Source organism: Brachionichthys hirsutus, chromosome 18, assembly GCF_040956055.1.
Source record: "Brachionichthys hirsutus isolate HB-005 chromosome 18, CSIRO-AGI_Bhir_v1, whole genome shotgun sequence".
Classification (NCBI taxonomy): Eukaryota; Metazoa; Chordata; class Actinopteri; order Lophiiformes; family Brachionichthyidae; genus Brachionichthys; species Brachionichthys hirsutus.
Window position 1 is genome coordinate 6,389,401 of NC_090914.1, and position 22,879 is coordinate 6,412,279.

The window sequence follows — 22,879 nt, forward strand, 5'->3', positions numbered from 1 at the left end:
GGCTCGGTTTAGAAGGCGTCGTTTTTCCCGGAGCCATTTTGCTCAGGCTCCGAACGTCAGCCTGCCAGGAAGGAATTTTCTTTGCGGTCATATGACGTCGCGCGTGTTTGGTGAGGTGATCGCTGCGCATGAATCTCCGCTCGCACACTGGACAGGCAAACTTCTTCTCGCCGGTGTGTGTTCGCCGGTGACGGGAAAGCTCGTCCGAGCGGGCAAACCTCTTATCGCAGCCGTCCCAGCTGCAGCCGAATGGCTTCTCACCTACGAGAGAGAGACGGGAAAGTAATGAGTCAGCGAGTGAGCTGCACGGCGGTCATAAAAGCTTCCCACGACGCCATGACATTTCTGGGATATAACAATGAGCTCAGAATTCCCACCAGGACTAACGAGGCCAAAGAATATTCAACAAACTGCACGCGCATCCAAGGAAACGCTTCCCTGTGCGTTAAACTCTCACCTGTGTGTGTCCTCAGGTGAGCCTTGAGGTGCGAGCTCTTAAAATAGGTCTTCTTACAGCTGGGGAAGTTGCAGGCGTAGTTTCTCCGTCGTGAGAAGTCCATTTTGGTAGCTGCTGTCCCGGCAGTGGGGGCGGCCGGCATATAAACGGGGGCTGGAGCCAGAGGTAGCAACTTGGTGTTCCCCAGGGTCACGACAGACTGCTGGAAGTGAGGGGCATGAGACATGGAGGACTGAGGGAGAACCAGCATCACCGTGCCCTGGGGCACAGCTGAGCCCACGATGAGGGACCGCTGGACGGGGGCAGCATTAGCCGAGGCCTGCTGGGGGAGGACGGATGCGGCGTTCTGATCGGATGCCTGAACCGCCCCGGGCAAGAAGGCCGAGATTATACCCGATTGACTGCTGCTGACGGGAAACATCCGGCAGATGATTTGAGGGCTGGCGATGGAATGCAGGGACAGCGTTGCCGGAGCGATGGGAGCGGGGGGGCTGTTGGACGTTTTGGGACTGACGTGAGCGGGGCTGGAAAAAAAACTGTCCGAACAGAGCCGCGAAGGAGACGCGCGGCGCTCTGCAGGCGTGACAGGAGGAGGAGACGGAAGCGTGCTGCGCTGACAGACCACCGGAGCCGCCGCGCTGCCGCCGGTTTTTGCTAGATTGGGGGCCACAGGAATGTGTCGGCAGGGGGTGCCGTCTGCAGTGTGACGGATGACGCTGGTCACCATGGCCCTGCGGAGCGGCGGCGTCTCGTCAGCGGCCGGCGCCGGGACGGGAGGTCGGAGTCCAGACCCACGTTGTTGCGAGGACGCAGCCAAGCCGGAGCTCGATTGGTGCGCCGAGGTCTCAGCGGCGCTGGGGCTGTGAGGGGGGGTTATACACTGGAAAGGGAAAGGAGAGAAGAACATTCGGGAGTCTTCCTGGTGTCACGCGGGTCAACGTGTTTGCGGAAGTATCACAGCTGGCAAGCAGGTCCACTCCAGAATAATGATGACTCGTTATGACCTTCAGTCTGTCTGAAGGTCAAACAGCAAATCTGAGACTCTATTAATTACACAACAGCTTTCCAGTTCAAAATCACTTACCAAAGAAGAGAGCGACACAAAGTCCTTTGGCGGCTCCGGAGGTTCCGGTGGCAAGAGGGAATCACAAGAGTCCGAAGCCGGGGTGAGAGGTCTGGCCTTGCAGGCGGTCGGCCTGTTGCCGTTGAGGAAATGGTTCCGGCCCCAAGAGCTCATGCACACCAACGCTTCAGCGGCCTCCAGATCTGTGTACTCGAGCCCAGGGGACCCACCGGAGGAAGAATGGTCGCTGTCGTGCCTCTTTCTCTTCGCACGGGACCGACAGCGACCCACACGCTCCATCTGAGAGGAACGATGAATAAACATGGATGGTCACGATTATGTTTCAACTTGCACGACCCAACTTTGACTCATGTGGAATCATAACATCGTGCAAAAAAAAATGGAAGCGTTCTAATTTGCTATGCAGAAGAAAAAAAAAATTGTTAATATCTTTTCAATCGTTTCTCCTAAACTGCGCTGCTGGCGTTGCTGACTAAGCATGATGCGCCCCAGCCCGGCGCGTCTCGCCGCGGGCACCGAACCGGGACACCTCCCATTGCCAAATATAGAGCCAGCGGTGACGCGCTGCCCAGATGACCCGAGTGAAATCCCCTGAAAGCGGGTTTGAATCAGGAAGTGGGCCTCCGTTACAACTAAAGCAAATTAGTTAACAAAGGATGTTCATCAATCCTTCAAATAAACACATTCAGATTTAAAATAAGAATAAGAATATTGACGCGAAAGGGCTTTCGCGCATGTCAAAATTACATTTTATTTTAAATGATCGTATTACTTAATAAAACAAAATGACGCGACATTTTTTTCAAAACAAACACAAAAATACGTATTAAGAAAATTAGATACAAAAATGTAAATGTTTAAAAATCGGTAAATAAATGAATGCTGCTGAACTGAAAGATAAATATGATGATGAAAAATAAAAGGTCGCGCCAAAGCTTAAGCAGCACAAATAAACGTCTTACCCCATTTGACTCCATCTCTATAATATTTCTCGCTGGCATGAAGGAATTCAATTCGTAAATATCACTTTAAACAACGAGAGGCTGCGGCTGCCGGCGCCGGAGACTGCAGGGTTGGGCTGAAGCCGTTTATTCCCTGCTCTCAGCTGAGTGCGTAAAACAACGGGAGGAGGGGGGGGTCGGGGGTGGGGGGGGGGGAGAGAAAAACAAAACTCACAACGCGCACTGGCGGGTGGCAACACTCGGCCAATCACAATTGTGTGTGTGGGGAGCTTCAGCAAATGGGAGAGAAAGGAGCGCGTGAACAGAGCGTGCTCGCCAAGCGGTTGGAGGAAAGGAGGTGCGTGGCCATTGATGGGCGTATCGGAGAGAGTCAGCAGTGTCGGCGCAAACTCGTTGAACTACGAGCCTCCTGAACTAGGCAAAAGGTCGATCTGTCTATGATGCGTTCGTGCGTGTGGGAATAAAAAAAAAAAAGACGCGCCGGATTTAAATTATTCTAGAAAAATGATTTCATAAACATGCATAAATGTATTTACCAAGTAGTATTGTACAAGTTAGGAGATTTACATTTTGACTCATAGAAACTGCAATTGCAGCACTGAAAAGAAAAATATTTTAGCAGCCACCTGACAAAGAATCCAAGTAAAAGCCATTTAATAATAATAATAATAATAATAATTCAGGAAAGGAAAAAAAGTGATGTGGATGGTTTCTGAGTATTCCTAAGACTAAAATGATGATGTTTCACAATTAACAACAAACTATATATATAAGGTTTTTGAAGGCCTGCAGCGCCACAGATGCACTGACAACAATTACCCTGGGTGCAGAGAAAAGGAAGTAATGCTTTAGTCTGCTGACACAAAATACACGTTTTATATCCATTTAGAATGAATATGTTGCACCATCATTGTTTTTAGATGTTCTGTTGTGTGACTATTTCGTTTAAGATTTGAGATTTCGTTCAAGAAAATGTCAGACAATACAAATTGGTCTTGACCTACATATAGCGTTACATCACCAACTGCATTTGAAAGAAAAAGGAGTCAGCAAACTTCTAAAACCATAATATAAAGAATTCTCCAATTAAAAGTATGTCAGAAATATCAGCAATTTAGTAAAAAATAAAAACAAATAGTCAGAAAAGAACATATGACTCATTAAATTAACATTTCTGTGTATCAATAAATCAATATATTGCAAAAAATGATGATTTGGTTGCAGGAGGCAGCGCAGCAGTGTTGTTCTGGTGCTGGCAGTGACTGGTTGCTATTGCAGGCCTTGCCCTGCTTAGTGTGACTCACACAAGCCATAACCTCTGAGGAGCTCCAGAGCCAGCAGTTAACTGGAAAGAAGGGAAGAGGGAGGGGCTACGGGGCAAACAAGTTCAATGCAGGCATCCTGGGCCTCAGTACATCAGCCTGTTGGTGATACAAGTCGGGGTAGAGCGCTTCAACTCAGTTGCGGAATCTGGAGGAAAGGTTATACTGGCCTTGTCTGGGCCTCTCCATGCACACCTCCCCTGTCCAGTTAACTCCCCCGAACTCAGGAACTCGAGGAGTGGATTCAAAAATGGGAGAGTTTCTTTGCAGGGTTAAATATACCACCCTGAGACAATATTTTACGAGCAGCCTTTTAGTTATGACAGGCAGCCCAGGACTGGCATGTACACAAGAATTTTGCCTCTGCAAGATGATTTTAGATCATAGGCTTGGCACTAATCCTAACATAATTTATTAGAATATTTGTTTTTGTGTTATTGATAATGTTAAGATATCCCTCCGTTGCTTAAAATATTGTGAGCTGCTAAGTTCATTAATTCAGATGGTTTAAAATCTATGGCAATGGATGCTTTACATGGGCTACAGCTTACCTTCTGGTCCATTCAAGCCCTTAACAAAGCAAGTTGGTATGATGTCGATAGGCTTGTTGATGCCAATGAAATTTCACAGTTAAATACTGTAGATTTCAAATCGAGAGTCTGCTGCACTGTCCTGCTAAAGAGCAGGTTTGTAAGTGCTTATTTATTATTGGCAAGAAACAATTTTCTTTTTTTTGATTCCACTTAAAAGATTGACAATGATTGGCAGTCAGTTAACCTTTAAACTGATTACATGACAGGAAACGCCCACACCCTGCATTATAGATGATAAAAATTATGACAGGATCTATTTTGCTCGTAAATAATTTAATACTGCATAGGGGGGAAAGCTGTTGTTTCTAGCTTATAATAAAATAATTTGCCCTTGTTCTTTATTTGTTTTAGTAGCTAGGCTAAATCTATTTGAGATAAGAATAATTTATGAAGTGTTATGCTTGTAAGGAGTTCCGGCTATCATTAAAATAACAGATCTAATTAACCAGTGTGTCGCAGATAGTAAATATTGCCTGAAGCCAGACCCAATGTAAATTGTATAAGCCATCTTATGTCAACTCTGCAATGAAGGCTTCTTTGCGTTCTACACAAGACACATTTTTATGTCCTCTCCTCCTATACATAAGAAATGTGTGACAATTGGGGGGGGTTTAGAAAAGTTTGTAATATGTAGGCTTAATTAAAAGTAAGTGAAGATGAGGAAGAAAATGTCTCAATGAGCAACACAGAACAGCAACGACTGGAGACCCTTTATTGGGTTCATTGCGCATCACATCCTTTACAAAAGAGAAAAACATTATTTAAAAACATGCCAGTAACTTTTTGTCCTTTGACATATACAGTTGGAATAATTCATATAAAAAGAAAACATTTAACTACTAAGTATTATAGAAATTTGATATATATGGTTAAAAAACTTACCCACATCCATTTAATAAATATATACACAATAATTACTAAGTTTAAAAAAGCAAAGGGATCGTATCGATCCTTATTTTCAGTGGATATATACAGGAAAACTTCCATCTAAAAATTTTTCTGATTGTGTCTGATCCTTCAGACCTTATTGCACTTCCAGAGCAGCCTGTGTGAACTGCACTAGACATTCATTGACATATTTCACCTTAATTAACTACTAGAGGGGCAGGGTTACTGTGTTTTAGCATTACGATCAATATATTTCATAATGATTCAACACTTTACAGAGGCCATTGCTGAAGTTGATCTGACAAAACATATTTCAAGCAATTTCACTTGCAAATAACATGATTCTGATGCTAAAAAATATACTATTACTATACAATGGTGAAGATTGATGTAGTACACACTAAATACTGCATTCTTATTTGGCATTAATACACTGAGCCACTGGGACTCCATCAAAAATTTGTCTACATTTTTTTGTGTGCTATATACCCAAATTTACAGATTGTAATCATCAGTGCTATGGCTTTAGGAAGGGAATTGTTTCTCCTAATTAAATTTGAACATATGAGAAACACTGCTGCTTGCATAGCATGAGGTATAGCAGCACCACAAACACTCTGAGCGATAATGTACAACAAATTGCATCAATATCTGTGGTGCAATTTACCGAAGACAAAGTAAAAAGTATCATCATCAATCAAACCTGACCTCCCGTTGGTGCACAATAGGCTTTAAAATGAATCAAAACATATAACTTACACATCCAATCAACATCGAGTTCTATTAAGAGCTATGGCTTTTTCAATAGGTCCGTTTTTTTTTGTTTTACTCTGTTTGACATTAATACAGCAAAAAGACAACATAATTTACAATTAAGAAAAAGTCCATAATCACTGCATAGCTAGACATGTAAACCACTCTTCCGTCTCCATTCCACTCATCCTCCATCCCTCTGTTCTGAGCGACGTCACCTCTTCCTGTCCAATCAGATTTCAGTGAGGGTGAGTTTGTACAAGCCGCCCAACTCCTCCATGGTGATCTGGAAGGTGTCTTCGTTGGAGTAGTGTTTGATGATGTTGTCATCCATGTGTACCAGAATCCTGTTATGAGACATGTGTGGGTGTTTGTGGGCTGTTTGATTAAGACTTAATTTGAAATATATCGACTAATTAATAAACACACACAGAAACTGAGAATTTAATGTACCACATAAACATTTGTAAAGTCTACTAAAAAAAACCCTCTAAAGGTCATACTTTAACATGTTTATTTCTTGGCTGGGTACAGTCATTTCCTGTATTTGTTTGTTATTTACAAATAAACAGAGCTTAGCTAGCTGTCTCCAGCATTCTTGATGAGTGGTTTTAATCTCCATCTAAATTTAGGTGAGAAGCAATCAGATATCAGATTTATTTTTAAATACTTCAATACATTCAGATTTAGGAAGATGTGGCTGAAGGGAAACCGATCTCGATCTAGTGGTCCTTCGTAATGTTCCGGATACTCGTACTCACCCTTTCTTGCACTTCTTATAGACTTTTCCGACCTTATCCAGAGGTAGGTCATACTTCTCTGAAATCTGGTTGAGTAGAAAGAAAAATAAGGTTCAATTATATAAAATTTGAACAATCCAGTTCTTCACCCGGCACGGCTCATCAACGCTACTGGTGGCCTGATATACGTACTGGAGTATCTTTCAACAGTCTGTTGATGATCCATAGATCAATTATAAACCTGCCTCAATTCAGTCTACATGCCATTGCCCAAAATCCTCCGCAGGATGCCAACACTCCAGCCCACAGTAACTTTGCGCTCCGTTTACCCAATCCCATTGAGGATTACTTACAGCCTCCACCAGGCCTTTCAGCGTGGGATTCTTCAGCATGAGGGCATCAAACACTTCTTCTGTCTCCTTGCGCACATACAGCAGGACTGCGTGGTGAAAAGAGAAGACGTCAAAGCAAAGCCTGTGTGTGGATGGGATGTGGATTCAGAACGAAATCTGGACTCAGACCGAAGTCAGTAGCATTAGTGAGCATTTGCATCCGGCTGCATAACTTGACTGCTGGTTGGGTTTGTGTGTGTCCCCCCCCCCCCCCCCATCTTGATGTGGTGAGGCTCAAACACAACGACACATATGTTGAGCCCATTAGTAAACCTGAAGACATGACAATACTCCCCCATGCCAGGCAGCATGGCCACCCAATCAGACTCCAAGGAAGGGCCCAAAACTTTCATCATAATAGCTGTTAAGAGACACGCATCTAAACTGCCTCTTCTCACACTCACCCTTAAAATAAATCCTTCCCGAAATAGATTCTCAAAATGTTTTCCCACCTGTTGTTGTGATGTTTGTGGCTTTTAACTACGTATGCGTGTTTTCGAAGTGGCCGTCTATTTAGAGGCATGAAGATGTCTATGCAAGTAAAAACGTTTTGCTGGTTAACATCATTAGATGTCCAATAAGGTGAGTTAAAGAGCTGCTATCAAGTATTTATGTGGCATTAATATATGATAAAGCATTTATTCCCATGTTTTAAAATAAACGTAAACTAAGCTGTTGGCCCAGGAATAGAATATAGGGTAAAGGGCGCAGGCTTGTTTGCACGAGTTGCAGTACTTTGTTGGGTCAGTTGAGGCCTTGGGCACACACACACACACACACACATGTTGCTGTAGCACCCGAGAGGAGCACCACACAAAAAACACAGCATGTAAACAACAACAACAACAACAACACAGACATGCGGCACCTTTCTTTGGTTCCTCTTCTCTTGATATCTTGTTTGGGGGAGGAACAAACTCATCCTCACTGAAGGGTAATCTCTTCATGGATGAACTGCTGCGGACAAACGCACAAACAAACCATTGCTTGCACGCTTTAAAACACACACACCAGCACAAACGCCAGAGGCCTTTCCAGGAAACAAACGATTTTCACTAGGAAAACGTGTCTTGTTTCAAATCTACAAAAGAACAAGTGTGAGATCAGAATAATCGTCAAACTCACCTTTCCTCTCCTTCTTCTGTTGTGAAAGGCTGCTGGACACACAAAAAAGAAAAAATGCTTAATGCAATGAAAATGTTTCACAGCAGCTGCATTTCTTACTCTGCATGTCTGCAGCATGCAGTCAGCAGCCAAATCCAAAAGTTGACTTATTTTCAGCGTTTCTTCTTCTACATTTACCAATGATAAATGACACACAAAAAACAAACAGCTACTCAGCAAGTTGAGTTTCATATGTTCTACAAAGCTCATACAGCATACTGACAGGTAATTAAACTGCCTTTTTACCTCCGCCGAGGCGAGGCGGAGGTTATGTAATCACCAGTCAGCGTTTGTTCTGGATGGATCTGGATGAAGTTTTCAGGAAATGTTACCAGGAACAGATTATTAAATGGTTGCTGCATAAAGATACCAAGAACAAATTATAACCTTTTGATGATGATCCAGATCACCATGTGGACGGTGTAAATCCAATTAGGACGGGAACGAGCTGCTTGGTGGAGGTCTGCATTCTCTGAGTGCTTTTCTAGTTTCAGATTATTTTTGAAATTTGACAAACTGATCTAATCAGTTTTTCCTCTAATTTGATTTTTAAAGAACACGGAATAGAGCTCTACCGCTAATGCACAGGTTTAACAACTTATTTTTTTTCCAGCTTTTCCCTTGAATGTCAGTAGATATCACATATATTTTGGCCAAAGCAAAGCAGTTCAGTCTCTGTAGCACATTTACAAAAAAAAAAAAGAAAAAAGACCGTTGCTTTTTAATTCTTGGAAGGCTGCTGAACCTCTGACTATTGATTGATGATAGAATTCTATTCAGAGCTGGCAGCCAAACCTCGAAACTGATAGCAGTTCCGTTGGCTTCAATGTCATTGACCGAACCAAAAATAACCTCCAGTCCCTCTCTCTGCACCACTGATAGCAAAGTAAACTTAGTGAGTATGAGAGAAAGGGGAGAAAGGCGGTTTTTGGCCCCTTGACCTTAATTGGCCCTGATGAAATTTGACCACTAGGGGTCACTCCAACTTCAAATTTCTTTGTCATTTAGCTTATTATAAAAGTCAAATACAAATATCAAAAATGCCCAAATGAACCCCTTCAATAAAAATGGAAACATCATGTGTGCATACACACGTTTGAGTTTCATGTGACATCTTTTCCTCAGAGCTCAAAGTTTAGTGCCAGAGGTAAGAGGTGAAAAAGTCAACCCTGATAAAAACCTGAAAAAAATGCACACATAGTTTACAGCGTGCTCTGAGAAGACTGCAAAATACAATATCTACAGAATACCTACAAAAGTAATCGATTGGCTTTTTCTTTTTTTGAAGACACGGACAGGTAAATATGACTGCACAGCAGATTATATTTTTGGAACCTCCACAGTGTGTTCTGAGTCACTGGTAAATTATTCATCTTGTGAATTGCCAAAATACAGCAAACAACAGGGCAGGTGGAAAATAGAACTCGCTGTTCCTGCCAACGAAGTAAGATGGTGACCTTGGCCCATCTGGTTGATGGAGGTGGAGCTGAATTCAACAAGCTGCTTTTGGTCTACCTACATGAATGTAGTAGAAACTATGGGCATGAATAGAAATGACAAACAGTGATGGTGAAGAGGAAGAGTGAGTTTTGTGTCTCTGAATGATACTCACATGGCGCTGGAATGTAGAGTAGTGAACGTCGGGAATGAAAAGAACGGGCTGGGTCTCAAACTCAGTCATCATCTTGAAGATGGTAATATCGTTGCGTTTCTGCAGGATTGGCACTTTGACATCCCCGACTGGGAGGAAAAGACACAGCAGAGATGCAAAATAAAAATAGTATCCACAGGGTCTTTAAAACCTGTATGAATATTGCTTGGCGGTATCAATAGGGAGGGTGCACCTTGTGCGTTTCCATAGTTCTGCAGGCTACACACAACTGAATGAAAATATACTGTAGCCATAAACACCATTGCCAACTGTCTTTTCGCAATTAATAAATTGACAAGCAACAATTAAAAAAAAAAAAAAGATCCTACAATCTGGCACAAAATAGAGTTACTACTAGTTCCATTGCTTTCCACTATGAACTTCTCTGGTTTCTATTAATGAAATCCAACAGTGCATAGATTAATACACCGAAAATGAGGTGCGGCAGACACAGTAAGGGTCAATACTTTCTGCAGCCTTATTATGCATATTAAATATAATACTGGGTGACTCACAGCCAAGGCTAGGGGTGAGCTCTGCGACCTTTCCTTTCCGACGGGACTGCTTCCTCTCCTCATCCCGGATCTTTCTCTCGGCTCCCTTGTCACAAAAGACTTTTATCTGACAGAAGGCACGGTGGATGGGCTTGTTGCTGCGGTTGTTGTAACTGTAGGTGTCGATCTGCAGGTTAAGAGGAAGTCCCTTCACACCCTTCTGAGAGGAGAAGTCTGTGCTGAGACAGTTGACAGAGATGAAGATCTGCAGAAAGAAGAGGAGGCAAACCAGGATGGGTCAAGCTGTGTTTAAAAGCAAAAAAGTTAATGCACAAATTCACCTGTCAAAAGTCAGACGAATTATTCATGCAAAAAAAAGCTTTGTCAATTAAATTCAAAGACAACTTTTTATTCTAAATCATGACAAAAAGATGAATTTGCAACTTTGCATCATTGAGAAACTGCCGGCAACCAGCAGATGATTCGCCCTCTGGTCTTTACTGCCCTCTAAAGGTCGATTTTTGGCATCACGTGCTTTTTTTTTTCTCTCTCTCTTGCAGTGAATGTAGGCGCGCATTGTTTCCACAAAACACTAAGAGGCTTTTTGAAAGTGAAAAGGAAACGATAGAGCAGGTAAAGCGACGGACAAGAATGATCTATTTTTTTTTTAAATTGTGTGAAACTTTATGAATAACAAATTGTATAATTTTAGTGCCATTGAAAACCTCTGAAGTCCGTCTACTCACTGGTCAATATACAGGGCAGCTTTTAATAGTAGCGTCACTTTATATAAAGCATGTGGACAAAGTAGAAAGGACATCTTTGTCATCAAAAAGTCCTCTTTAGGCCCCAGAGGTGGGAGACACACACACGCACACACATGCACGCACACCTGTCATTAAACAGATCAATGAGGTCTATCAATGATGATGTACTCAAACAATGCGGCAGGGCGGTGCATCCAAGAATACACACAAGGATGAACATCCTACACGCAATGGCCCGAAGTCATGAGACAGTTAGACCCACATCCTGGTGTGCGTGTGAGAGAGAGAGAGAGAGAGAGAGAGAGAGAGAGAGAGAGCATGTATTAAGTAAAGTGCAGCCTACACTTCTCCATCTCCGGCTGACAGTACCAGAGAATGACACAAGGGTCAAGAACCAATGAAACAGCCAAGAGTCGCAGGGAGGGCAGGAGCTCCTCCTCCCTGTCGCCTCTCCCAACTGTCGAGCTGCCGAACGGGATTTTATTTGTCAGAAGTCTGATCCTGTCCTCGTCACCCCCTGCTGAGTTTCCTCATTCCTGCGTTCTTTGTCTGATGCGTAGACATAGCTTAGCACGCAGCATCACAATAAAAGGTGGCAGGCAGGTTGGACCGGTCCATAGAACAGCAAGACACACACACACACACACACAACAAAAAAACAACGGCAAAAACAATAAACCTCCAAAAAGGAGTATATTTTTAGCTTCAGTGCTGATGCTAAAAACATACATCAGCGCCAATGCTGAAAGTTATAGGAATAGAAATGAGGCAGAAAGAGGGACAGTGAAGGTTAGACGTTTTGGAGATAAGGTCAGAGAGGCCAGACTCACGGGACAAGCCGAAAGAAGAAGCAGCAAGATTCTCATGCAGAGTTCCTGTGAACAACGGGCTTATTCTAATGCTGACACATGTGTCTGTTGAGCGTTTGCATGCATTTCTATCATGGCCTTACTTTCGCCTCCTCGTTGGTGTCCCAGGTGAAGGAAATGGCGTTGTAGGAAATCTCCTCGATGTTGCTGATGGTGTTGAAGCTCTCCTTGTAGTCGGCTGTGAGAACAAGCTCAAATTAATTACAACTCAAGAACAGATTTTTATTACTGCTAAACTCTGCGTCTGCAGACCCATCTAGACACAGAGGGATTAATCAGCCCAAACCACAACTAAACCAGGATGACTGTGTGTCTGAGGCATTAAACTGGAGTTCGCTCAACGCATTGTTGCACAACTCTCTCTTGTTAATAACCAGTTTATGCTGCAGATTTGGAAGAGATCATATTAGAAACAGAACTCTTACCGATGTCCAGACACCGCTGTTTGGCAGTGTGTTGTCTGGAATGCCAGTACTTCCAGTGCTTCAGCTGGTCATCCCTGCACTTCTCTTCTCCAAACACCACCATCACTACACTCTGGGAACGAACAGACACACACATTAACACCTTCGTGCATAAAAAAAAAAAAAAAAAGAGATTCGACATGTGATTTACTGTCAGTAACTCCCAAACTGTTGCAGGTTTGTTTTCGTATTTCGTCCTCACCCTGACTTTGGTGATGGGTTGCTGCATGCCTTTGTTGTCAACCTCCCTGAGGGTGATTGGGTAAAACTGGCCCTTATTCAGGTATGTCATCGTCCCGTCGCCTGTCTTCTGACGCAGGGACTTGGATGCCTCGAGGGTGTACTCAAAGTTATTCCTAAAATACGTTCAAATGACATTAGATTTAAGTCAAGTAAGATGGAAATAATACAACAAGTCAAAGTATTTGTTTTCTGCTAAACTGGAAACCATGTATGAAACTCCAGCTGAATGTGACACACACTTCTTTTAGCCGCCGGAGATAAATCGTGACCTAAAATCAGTGTGTTGTTGGCCCGTGCGTGCACGCTCTTGTCTTTCACACACACAGGGGGAGTTCGGTGTCCCACCCAGTGTCAAAAGCTGAATAAGGGTGGAAGTCAGACAGTGGGCCAGTGGCGCTTTGACTTACCCCGGCATGGTGTCAAAGTGAGAGTATTCATCAGATGACATAGTGGCCATACGTAGCGGGAGATCCCCTGGGAAGGAAAACACCTGTGGTGCACAAAGAACACAGAAATAGAGCGAAATAAGGCACACCATAGAGAGGATAGCCAAATAGTGCAGCTCAAAAATCATGATTGATGATTCCCCAGAGGAATATTCAGGATATTCTCCTGTTACCGTTCATTTGTATTTAGATTAATTACTTATTTCATGCCCTTTTCTTTGATTGGCTCTTCCCGCGTCTTGTGACCCGCCTCCCGTTTGCGGTTTAGTTAGGTTACTCTTTTCTAAGGTAATCCCCCTCCAGGTAAAAAAAAAAAAAATAGAGGAGACAGAGGAAAAAGCTTTGGCTATTGTAAGAGAAAAGTACAGCACTTTATTGTGTTGGTGAGACAATGGCATAATAACACACTGGCCGCTATTTTGGCATGTTCAAATAAAACCAGCCGAGGCTGAGCCCACCACTGGCTCCATGGGATCAGGTGAATATCCCATTGTCTGATGGGAGAGATCTGAGGGAGGAGACGGGAGGAAAGCGAAGGAGAGGAGGGGCGGGGGGGTATTAGCAAGGTTGAGAAAGGGGGATCGAAACACACACCTCCTGGGAACCATCCTTGAAACTCTCAGAGAAGGTGGAGTCGGGGGGCGTGCGAGACTGGGTGCTGGGGCTGAATTGGACCCCGTTGTGGGTGAGCTGGCGGTCGAAGACACCCACATGGTCGTCGGTTTCGGTGCAGTTGTTCGGGATGGTGACTGAGAAACCATGGATGGGCACCTCCGTCTTGACTGGTGGGTAGTTTGGAACTGTGGCAATGGAAACTGTGACAGTTGTGTCTGAAAAAGAAAATCAACAAACTGACAATCAGGTTTTGTTTTTTTTAAAGCTGCTATACACTCTGCTTATGTTACTGAATATGAACAAACCTGGTGAGGGAAACTGGCTCCGCTTCTCCTGGGCCAACTGAAGAATATTAAAGGGCCCCTTGAGCACCTGGATCCTGCTCTCCATACCGGCCTCCTGAAGCGGGGCTATGGGGTGTACAGTCTGGAGCTGATGTCTGCAACCAGGAGCAGATGCGTTGGATTGAATTTAAATCTGCATGCCGGCAGATTATTTTAGTAAAAACATATTTCATTAGTGTCATGATGATTCCAGATTTTTTTTTTTTTTAATGAGGCTCAGTTGACCATTTGGAGACACAAACTGATTCCCCTCTGCTGTCCTTTCAGTGGTGGTACTATGGGGGGGGGGGGGGTATTAGATGAGGGCTGCTGCTTACCTTTTGTTGGGATCCACATCACAGACGAGTGCTTCTGGCTTGCTCTGGGTTATTGTTCGCTTCTCCCTGGGCACCTGTATGGGCGAGTAAACACAGCCGCTCAGCATCTGACCACATGCATCCAACAACGCAGCTCATCCTACCGTCTCGTATGTGCAACTAGATACGTCACATGTCGTAAGCGCCACTTCACAGGTGTCGTTTTTTAAGTAAGTAGAAACAACATAGAGGTAAAAGCCTGTACGGATTTGGTAACTAATCCTCTGATGTGATATTCAGCACATTTTGATTTATGAGAACAGCTCAGAGCTTCTTTTTTTTTTTCCTTCTGAAGGTTTCCACAGTCCCCCCCCCCCCCCCCCCCCCCCCCCTGATACCTTGTAGTAGTCGTAGAGCAGCCCGAGAGCTGCAGCGCTGTCCTCATCGCCGTTTATGCTCATCATGGCCTTGGTGGCAGCAGTCAGCGGGTTCTCCAGGAATGATTTCCAGGCTTCATCCTCTGTGGTGAAGGAGCGCCGCTGGCCACCATAGCTCGGCTCATTCTGGAGAACCAGGACCGCGCGCTTACTGCAGGAGCACAACGGATTCATGAGTAACTGCGTGCAAACCGTCTAATAAAAAAAAAAAAATTAGTTGACTAAATTTCTTTAATCACATGGAAGACATTACCGACGGGGAAACTACTTCTACACCTTTACAAGGAACAGATTTCAACTGTAGGATAAATAGATTTCTCTACGATGACTTCACAAAGCCAACACACACAATCACGGCGTCATTCAAGACAGGCAAGCTGGTTGTGAGAGGAAAAAAGGTGCACCATGATACCGTTTATCACACAGGACCAGTTGTTCAAGCTTTTCTACGATTGTGCAACAAATCTCGGCCGCGGAAGCACCAATGCCCGTCGAGAAAAAGACGATCTACAGGCTCGTCCAGTGCGACAGCTTTGGTTTGGGGAGCATTCATTGGCTGAGGAGGTGACCTCAAGTGATGCAACTGACCGGACTACATTCCGATGTTTCATCAGCCGCGCGCGCCTGTCGGCGAAAAGCATCATCCATCTTGGAAGAGTCGTTGCTTAAGTTATAGAACTGTGTTAATTCAAAGGCAGGGGAGTGAAAACCAAGAGGAAAGAGAAAGTATTGAACATTTTATTGTTTGAACTTGCCTATTGACAATAAATTATAATGTTTGCTCAACTCCTATTTACTTAGACATGTCAACCACGGCAACAGCGAAGTCATGAGTCAGACCCTTGTTTTCTTTCAAGTTTAGCCTGGATCATCTGTTTCCTTCATCGACCTCTGGAAATGACCCATGTCAGGAACCCACCATCATCACTCAGCCACCAAAACTAGCACCGGCAACAAAGTGATTATGGTAAACGGACTAGATGCGTTCCCGTGTTGTGTAGCTACAACAAACGCTGCTTTTCTTTTCACCTCTCAATGGTCACAGCAAAGTGATAATTAGTAATCCTATATCTAATTGTGCTGTTCATAAAAGGCAACCTGATAAGATCCATTATTTAGGGCAATAAAACTCAAAGGATCCATTACTAAAACATAAAAAATAGTGTTTTTTTTCCCCAGATTGAAATTACATTTTACTTGTAAGTAGCAAAATCAGCATAGCAGCATTTACAAACTGACATTTATTTTTAATACAGGACATACTGAAAAATATATAAAAACTATATCTAAATATACACAAGCACAGTTTAGTTTTTGACACATAACATTTGAATCGTTTGTATTTAAAATATACAACCTCATATAGCCCCCGTGCTTGCTTACATTGTCTGTGTGTAAGTAGTCGGGCCAACGCCTAGCAGGTGTACGATTTCATTCCCCTCAAATGTCTCCCTATCATCGCCCTCATAAAACACAATACAAGATATTTACGCCAAAAAATATTCTCGTTATTTTTTTTTTCAAGTGAGGCTGTTTGTCAAAACTCTTATTTGCCAATAATAAATAAAAAAAAACGAGAAGAATTAAAAAAGAACCGTCAGGCAGTTTTCTTAAGGTGGCTGCTCCATGATGATGTCCTGAGCAAACATCATTAGGACTATTCACATAACTGTTGAAGCTTAAAGCGAAATCAAACACTAGACAGCCCATCGCTATCACGGGACGGTGCGTATTCCGGCAGGCGCGTCTGCTCGCACGACAGGTGGAGATACACCTGTACAGGCTTGAACATGACAGGTGAAATTAGCGGGGGTTACACCATGGGAAACTGTGAGATACTATCACTTTCCCGCTTGTCAGCCAGTCTCACGGCAAACTTACCATTAAAAATACCCCCCCCCCCCCCAAAAAAATAATAATACATAAAATAAAATAAAATAAAATCCTGAAATAAGGACTTTATAGGCTAAACAAATTTCTGAGGGAACTTTAATGTCAGCTGCACGCTGGGACTTTAGCATTTATAAATCCATCTCTTCCAAGAACTCAAAAAGTGCAGAAAAAAAAAGAAATTGAATAAGAATCCACAAAATAATTAGTCAGCAATACGGACTTGTGGAGTGAAAGAGTCCCTCTGCGCAGGCTAAAGGTGAAGAGCCAGGACAACTTACTTGTCATGCTCCTGTGACATCTCGGGTCGGTCGAACTGGACTTTCTAGTTGGTACTGAAAATCCGATCCGTCTTCTTTACCGTGTTGCTCTGCTAACGCGGGATAAAGGAAAACAAGGTATCCCCTACCAAGAGAACGGGTTTTGTCGGCTTTTCTCGATTTTTAGGGGCAAAGCTAAGAAATCGAGGCCGGTTTTACCTGTGACAAGAGCGCGGATTGGATTACAGGTGGACGGGAGGGCGGGGCCTCGCTGTCAATTGCCCGTCGTGAGGTGGTGATTGGCTCAGTTTGGTGGCGTAACAACTCCACCGCTGGAGGGACAGTGGAAAAACAGGGTTTAACAGTCCTACCCGCTTGTTATTGCGCAGCGCAATTAGTGAGAAGAAGTAAGTAAAGAAATGTACAGCTGTGATCAATTATCCTATTCCTGTGACACGTTCTAATTTAAATTAAATCCACCGTCCTCGGTCTGTGCAGCTGAAATGTCTTCTAAAATGTATTCCAAGCTGAAATGAAACTCAGACTTCGACAAATAGCACAAAAGATGGGATAGAAAAACTGTGAACCTTCCCTTTAATTTGCATCTTAATTCATTCATGCGGTGCGCTTTCAACAGTTAGTATCAATGTAATTTTAAAGATGAGACGCGCCCTGGGAAAGATCATAAATGTGTTATACACTATAAATAGTGTGTTTATATCAAACTCATGAAAATGAATTACAAGATAGAGGCCAAAGGAACATCTCCTGCTGAAACTCCCGTGATACTGAGAGCTCCACAAATAGACCCTGTGGTGAAACCGTTTTCTCTGCGACAATTATATTTTAAGATTAATTATCTTTTAATGCCACAAAGCCTCACATCTGTCTGTTTACATTTTATGCACACGAAAACAGTGAGGATTCAGTAGTAATTAATGCAATCTTTATTTTTTTTCAAATAAAAATAGAAGGTAAAAACAGCATATAGATAAATTGAGCTTAATGAGGTTTTGTTTTTATTTAATTAGCATTACGCAGACACTAAGTGACTTAACCCTTAAACCACATTGCATAAATTCCCCTGCAGATAGAAATGCATCAATGCACTTCACATGAGTCGGTTCTCCATCCTTTTTAATGGTAAATGAGTTGTTTTCATGATGAAACCCACTCCCCATCTGGGTCTCTGTTAATGGGTGAAGACACGGAGAGTTGTTTACATCATCCTGAATGACAGATTGTACAGTAATAACCCTGCATTGGTGCAGGTAAGAAGTAGGCAAATTCACAACCAAAACCTTAAACAGAAACATCAAAAGTGTGCAAATAAAATAGGAGATTAGCGTGCAACCAAATCGAGGTAAGGGTTTTTCTGTGAGTTGGTAGTGTGTGTGTGTGTGTGTGGGGAGGGTTCTTGACGGTTAACAATCTGCTATATAGCCTGAAAGAGGATCTTGTCAGAGCCCCTACATAAAATAGGTCTGGCATCAAAGATGAAAACAACTCGTTGACAATTTTAATAAACTTGAACAGTAAATCATGTGTTCGGAGCTGACATGATATATATCTGCATTGCAGCCATTCTTTATTTATTTATTTTATAATACCCTTCAACTAGCTATGAGCTGATTCTGGCAAAAAAATAACTTAAAGGAAAAAGGAATGATAACACTCAAAACACAAGACCAAAAGAAACATTGTGAGTGAAAACAAACAGCTGTCATAGAGATAAGAAAAGATGCTATCAGAAATATTCAAAGTTTCTCCCTTCACACACACACACCGATTCAACCTCCTGCTCCTGGATCCTGTTTATTTATCCCAGAGGAAGGACACCTGCTTCTACTGCAGCTTGTTTGTGTTTGTACTGAAGACATGGGCTAATCCAGCCAAGGAGGGATATAAGGATGTGTGTGTGTGTGTGTGTGTGTGTGTGTGTGTGTGTGTGTAGGTGTGACAGAGAGAGAGAAGAGGCTGGGAATATAGGTTTCTGGGCTGTTGATGGTTTGTGGGTCTGGGTGGATGCTGACTTGACGAAGAGCAGGGAAGTCAGTGGTGGGAGAAACAAACAAATGAGATTATGGATCGAAGAATGGGTCTGAAGCAAGAAAGTTACACTAAAAAAACATGAGAAATGCTAAACTCTAACAACAGACCAATTAGTGCCATAATATAAAAGTATGCAGCTCTCTTAATATTAAACAATGATAAATTATTCATTTTGGATTATATGACTATATGCCAGCAGTATTATTAAAGTTAAGCCCTATATTTGGTTTATTATCAGGCTTTTTGTGTTATCCCATCCAGACTTTGGTAATATTACATACATTTTACAAACATAATTAAGAAGTAGGGTACATATCGGGATAGATCAGAATAGAATAGACTAGAATACAATACAATACAATAGAATACATATTTAATGCACATAATTAGTGCAACGAAATAGCTGGGATGCTTGCATCATCTGCCTGTTTGAGAAAAGTATTCCAGTATCACATCTCCTAAATACTCTCATGAGCTCATGCTGGTTTCTTTTTTCTGTGTTATGGCTCCTAAATGCTGCAACTCTCTTCTATTAACTTTGAGACCCATGCCTGCCAATCATATTGTGTCTCCATTTCATGTCTTTTAGGTGAAATCAAGAGAGGTTTTAACATGCCTCCTTTTCTAAATTATTCTCAAAGAACTGGAGAACAAAAGCAGCCCAAAGGAGAAGCGAGGCCAGGTTTATTGAGTCCTGTCGGAAAGAGCGAAGAACATTTTCATTTGTTTTTAAGCAAAAGAAGAATTCATTAAGTTGCTTTTGCTCTTGCTCTAATTAAAGATCTGCTTTCCAACAGATGGGAAACCACACCCATGCCAAAGCTTTCTGTAGTTACTAGTGTTCAATAGCCCGAGGCAAAAAAGATGATCTCATGACTGTTTAAACGCAAACAACACAGCAAAAACAATGAGTGTGCAATGAGAATACAGGCGAGTGGGCACAAATGTGCCATGTTTACTTTCTAAGGCGGATTACACGATTCCAACAGCTCCCAACGATTTTAACCCTCCAGGACCTGCTATGTCGTCTCAGTAAATTTACTTTGCAGGATACTCCCCGCCGCCCCCCCCCCCCCCCCCCCGCTCTTACATCCCTCTTTTCCACCTCCCTCATCCTGGAAGACAGTTGGTTTTTAACGTCATCCTGCCTCACTCCAGGCATCTAACCGGAATGGAAATGAGATGCAAATGAGTCTGCTCATTTTTTTTAGCATGTACGTACTTGTTTGAGCAGAGCGCTCTTGTAACTGCACCGAGGCCTGTTTGGCTCTCAGCGGACCAGTGTCAGTTTGGGTCGGACGTTTGGTGAAGGTACCTGTTGTTGGGTAAACAACAGTGAACAATGAAAGGGTGTTATCGTTGTCACATTGTTGTCTCCGTGACTGTCGTCAGGCATCAGATTTTGAACTGTGACATTGTTTTCAGCGTGGAATGATCATTATGAAGTCATCGTCACCTGAGTCTGATACACAAATGTTATTTATTGACATTGTGGGATTGCCATTGCTCTCATGCACCGTAATTGATTAATTTTGTTTGCCTTTTCTATTTGGAGCACCATCCTTCAGTGATTCCACTCCTTTGGTTATTGTTTGATGAACCTCTGAGCTTTGTGTTAGTTCTCTTTTTTTTGAGGGGGGGGGGGGGGGGGGGGATCCAAGGAGCTCAATGGCTGTGATGGGTTTTTTTTAGTGTTTTGCTGAGGCTGGGTTTAGATGGTATCACTATGATGACAGTAAAAACAGCCGCTAAGGGCAAGGCAGACCCGCATGCTGCTTTGCGACTCTTAAACCTCTTAATGCACACAGACACATACACACACACACACACGCACACACACAAACACACACACACACACACAGACAAACATATATGCACATGCACAAATGCAGTGACAAGGAAAGAGGTCAGTATTTTTTCCAGGTGTTGGGATTCTGGGATTCTTGAATTGTGTGTGTGTGTGTGTGTGTGTGTGTGTGTGTGTGTTTTGCTTCACAACACCTTGGATGTTTATGCCCTGATCTGTGACTGAACAGCCAGTCTGATGAAAGGAACCGTTACCAGTCACGCACAGAAGCAGATAATCAAAGGACTGAAAAGGAGCAGTAAATCAATCGGTCAGTTGATTGGCGAGTATTAATCATCAAATATTTCAACAACACCCAGGAAAACCAAACTGAATGCATTTGCACGAGTACCATTTAGAAATAATCATCAAAATCAATGGAAATCAAGATATCAAATGATGTGATTGGCTCAACAGAATTCACTGCGTGTCCAACATTGCCATGGTGATAGCAACTTCTCACTCAAATGATGCTCTAGAGAAAACTGTAGACATTACCTCACCATGTGCATGCCGAGAAGTTGCTGAGTTCATTTTGAATTAATCTGGATTTAGATTAAAAATATATAAACTTCATGATGAGTTTAAACAAACTATAACTGTTATCATGCGCCAGTGTGTGTAATATTAGAGCTGATGTCATGGACCACGTGTTCTGAAGTTTGCAGGCGGAATGTATTCAGATTACAGCGAAACATACTCTGTCACATTGATTTAGAAGGAGACTAATCTTCCCAGCTCTACATCCACACTGAGCACCGCTGTGCACTTGATCACTAACCGTTTCGTGTTTACAGTCAGCTACAGGTGTTGGGTTTTCACTGGCAGCCCGGCTGGTTCTGTGTTGACTGTTAGAGGAATGCAGGCGAACAGATCACACAACATTCTTGTGAAATCACCGACACTCCGACGATGTTATTTAAAGACTCAAATCAATGTAAAATGTCTCTGTCATGCACGTAGGTGCACTTCATAAGCAATGCACGCCTGGGTGATCATGACATGTGCAAATAAATGTCCTAAAATTTGCTTTGTCATCCATTTATTTCATCTTCAGTTTCACAGCCAATCAGTTGCAAGATTGCTGCTATTGTTCTGCACTCATTTCAGTATTTAATTAAACGGGTGAGTGGTATTATATATTGATCAGATAAGATCTAATCAGTTGAGCGTTTCCTTATCAGGCCTCCGACAAAGGTGATGCTTCATCAGGATGCGCTTGATTTTTATTATTTTTTTGTCTGCAAATTGAACAGAATTTTCTTTTGTGTTGATACTGATCATAATCTTACTCAGCCTTGCGTTGTAACTCAGCGTTACCTCCACAAACACTTTGGCAACAATGAGCCCATTATTTCTTTGTCACGTGGGCGGAGAGGTGTAGAGGTGGAGTTTGTTGGGACCAGTGAAGTGACTTGTGTCTAAAGGCGGTTATTGTTGTGAAAACGTGGGAGACTGCATGGGGAACAAGATCTGCCGCTTGTCCAGTCCACTTTTCTATATCCTGGTTTATCCTAACGCGCCCGCATGAGTAGCAATCACAGCCTGCTCACTTCACTGCACCAAACATTCTCAAATTTAACCATAATGTATTTATTAATTATTACCGACACACGTCATTAACAGGGTAAATCTGGCTTTAAACAACAATAATATCATTAAAAAAATGTATTACTGTATTACTTAACATGTACCGGTAAGTAACATTTAGACGTAGTGGAATAGATAAACAGAAAATGACACGACAAGGTAAAATAAATTCTGAGTATTATTATACATACATGTGTCTATTGGAAGTCATGATTATAAGACTTATTTGTTGTGTGTGAGTGTGTGGTGTCAAACAAATT

At 42.7% G+C, this 22,879-nt stretch overlaps 2 protein-coding genes across 3 annotated transcripts in view; both read right to left on the bottom strand.

Annotated features, from left to right (window-relative positions):
• LOC137907743 (Krueppel-like factor 11) overlaps positions 1-2,579 on the bottom strand; it is a 2,724-nt gene extending 145 nt beyond the window's left edge. The window contains exons 1-4 of the mRNA XM_068752100.1: positions 2,504-2,579; positions 1,542-1,820; positions 458-1,337; positions 4-261 (exon numbers count right to left, since the gene is read on the bottom strand). Coding sequence (XP_068608201.1) covers positions 4-261; positions 458-1,337; positions 1,542-1,820; positions 2,504-2,542 — 1,456 coding nt within the window. The 5' untranslated portion in view covers positions 2,543-2,579. The remainder of the gene's footprint in view (positions 1-3; positions 262-457; positions 1,338-1,541; positions 1,821-2,503) is intronic.
• A 2,537-nt stretch (positions 2,580-5,116) lies between these two features.
• Positions 5,117-17,172, bottom strand: grhl1 (grainyhead-like transcription factor 1). Of its 2 annotated transcripts, XM_068752476.1 has the most exons (16): positions 17,153-17,172; positions 14,943-15,132; positions 14,566-14,639; positions 14,210-14,343; positions 13,905-14,119; positions 13,251-13,339; positions 12,803-12,956; positions 12,562-12,673; positions 12,220-12,314; positions 10,557-10,765; positions 9,968-10,097; positions 8,317-8,345; positions 8,060-8,145; positions 7,153-7,238; positions 6,821-6,885; positions 5,117-6,406 (listed from the first exon to the last, which is right to left on the bottom strand). In XM_068752476.1, exons 1-16 carry the CDS (start codon positions 17,170-17,172, stop codon positions 6,292-6,294), a joined length of 1,803 nt encoding a protein of 600 aa, XP_068608577.1. In that variant the 3' UTR covers positions 5,117-6,291. The 2 variants fall into 2 exon arrangements, with proteins under 2 accessions (XP_068608577.1, XP_068608578.1); XM_068752477.1 differs by lacking the exons at positions 14,943-15,132; positions 17,153-17,172 and having other exon boundaries at positions 8,060-8,148; positions 8,317-8,348; positions 9,968-10,095; ... (2 more) ...; positions 13,884-14,119; positions 14,566-14,866.
• Positions 17,173-22,879: the final 5,707 nt, after the last annotated feature.

What these genes read in the sequence shown, in the direction of transcription:
- grhl1 (XM_068752476.1), bottom strand. Translation starts at nt 17,172, where the DNA reads ATGTCACAGGAGCATGACAA. An exon ending in ATGTCACAGGAGCATGACAA is followed by an intron (nt 15,133 to 17,152) that starts GTAAGTTGTCCT and finishes GTGCTCCTGCAG; the next exon opens with TAAGCGCGCGGTCCTGGTTC. An exon ending in GAGCCAGTTTCCCTCACCAG is followed by an intron (nt 14,120 to 14,209) that starts GTTTGTTCATAT and finishes TTTCTTTTTCAG; the next exon opens with ACACAACTGTCACAGTTTCC.